The sequence below is a fragment of the Fulmarus glacialis genome, unplaced genomic scaffold, assembly GCF_000690835.1.
Source record: "Fulmarus glacialis isolate BGI_N327 unplaced genomic scaffold, ASM69083v1 scaffold21521, whole genome shotgun sequence".
Taxonomy (NCBI): Eukaryota; Metazoa; Chordata; class Aves; order Procellariiformes; family Procellariidae; genus Fulmarus; species Fulmarus glacialis.
The window spans coordinates 7,346-8,625 of NW_009192391.1; the positions used below are offsets into that span (position 1 = coordinate 7,346).

Genomic DNA, 1,280 nt, shown 5'->3' on the forward strand with positions numbered 1-1,280 from the left:
GTTGGGGCCACCCGCCCAGCCAGCAGCTCGGGGTTCTGCTGCCAACTGCGGCGCTCGGGGGTGTTCTCCGGTGAAGGTGCGAGCCATGGCTGCTCGCGTGATGCTCAGGATGGGGCACGGCTGATCTGCATCTCCCAGGATGCTCCTGCTGCAGCCAGAGCCGGTGGGAGGGTACGTGACCTCCGGTCCTTCTTCTACCCTTAAAGCCAGCGATGTGGGAGATGGACCATGTCCCCTGGGAGCCACCCAGCATCCCCTGGCCCTGTGCTGCAGCTGCTGGGAGAGGAGCCCAGCCAAGCCCTGCATTTGGTCCTTGCCTTTCCCTCCATTAACAGACAGGCCAGACCCAGACCTGGGTTTCTTGGGGCTGAGGCCAGAATAACCTCGTTTTGCCAGTGGGAATACTTGGGTAGTGCAGCGGTGGGATTTGGAGGGGATCCAGCCCCCAGCTCAGAGAAGCCACTGTGCCCATGGCCAGCAAGATGCTGCCAGGGCTGTGGCACAGCAGGGAAAGTGGTGCTGGACCCAAGAGCCCTGGGGCTTCATCCCGGTGAGCTCCTGCCTGTTGCAAAACACCCTGCAAGGTGTGTTTGCTGCTGCTCCTTTCTCCCGCACTAGCAGGGACTGTTTCGGGCTGCAGTTGGATAACTTGGGGTTTACAGCTACTGTTGCACTGAAAGGTCTCCCCAGCTCTTCCTGCCACCCCTCCTTGGCAGCTGTGTGGTGACGGGGGTCTCTGAGCTGTGCATGACAGCCAGGGCCACGGGCAGGTGTGAGCGTTCCTGTTGCCCCCGAGACAGTTTGTAAGAGGCCAGGGAAGGGCTGGACCCTGATTTCAACCTCCTCCTTCCAAAGCTCAGCTCCTTCTGCCATTTCCCACAGTATTTCGCTCCTGCTGACGAGCGGCAAGGGATTGCTGTGGATAAGGCACCACAAAGTAGTTGCCTCCCTGCCCTGCTCCCAGGATGCTGCATCAGTAGATGTGGGGTGGGAAGGCAGGCACAGGTCGAGGGCCAGACATGGGGATGTTCCCCATCCCTTATCAGCCTCCCCCCATGGGCAGTGCCACGGCCGTGCCGCTCCCGGCGCCATTCACTCCCTTTGCTCTCGCCCCAGGGAGGAGCCGCTTCCCTCGCCCCGGGAGGATGGAGGTCCTGCAGCTCCTGCGCCTGCTCCTCACCACCGCCATGCTGGGCCTCTCCCAGACGGTGAATCCCTTCGTGGCCCAGCAGACCCCTCCAGACCCTTGCTACGACGAGAGCGGCGCTCCTCGCCGCTGC

General features: G+C 62.5%; 1 protein-coding gene across 1 annotated transcript in view; it reads left to right on the forward strand.

The window, feature by feature from the left end:
* Nucleotides 1-1,142: 1,142 nt before the first annotated feature.
* Nucleotides 1,143-1,280, forward strand: part of LOC104083548 (netrin-3-like) — a gene marked incomplete at its 3' end in the record, with an annotated part of 972 nt that continues 834 nt past the window's right edge. The window contains 1 exon segment of the mRNA XM_009587059.1: nucleotides 1,143-1,278. Within this exon segment, the coding sequence (XP_009585354.1) occupies nucleotides 1,146-1,278 (133 nt within the window).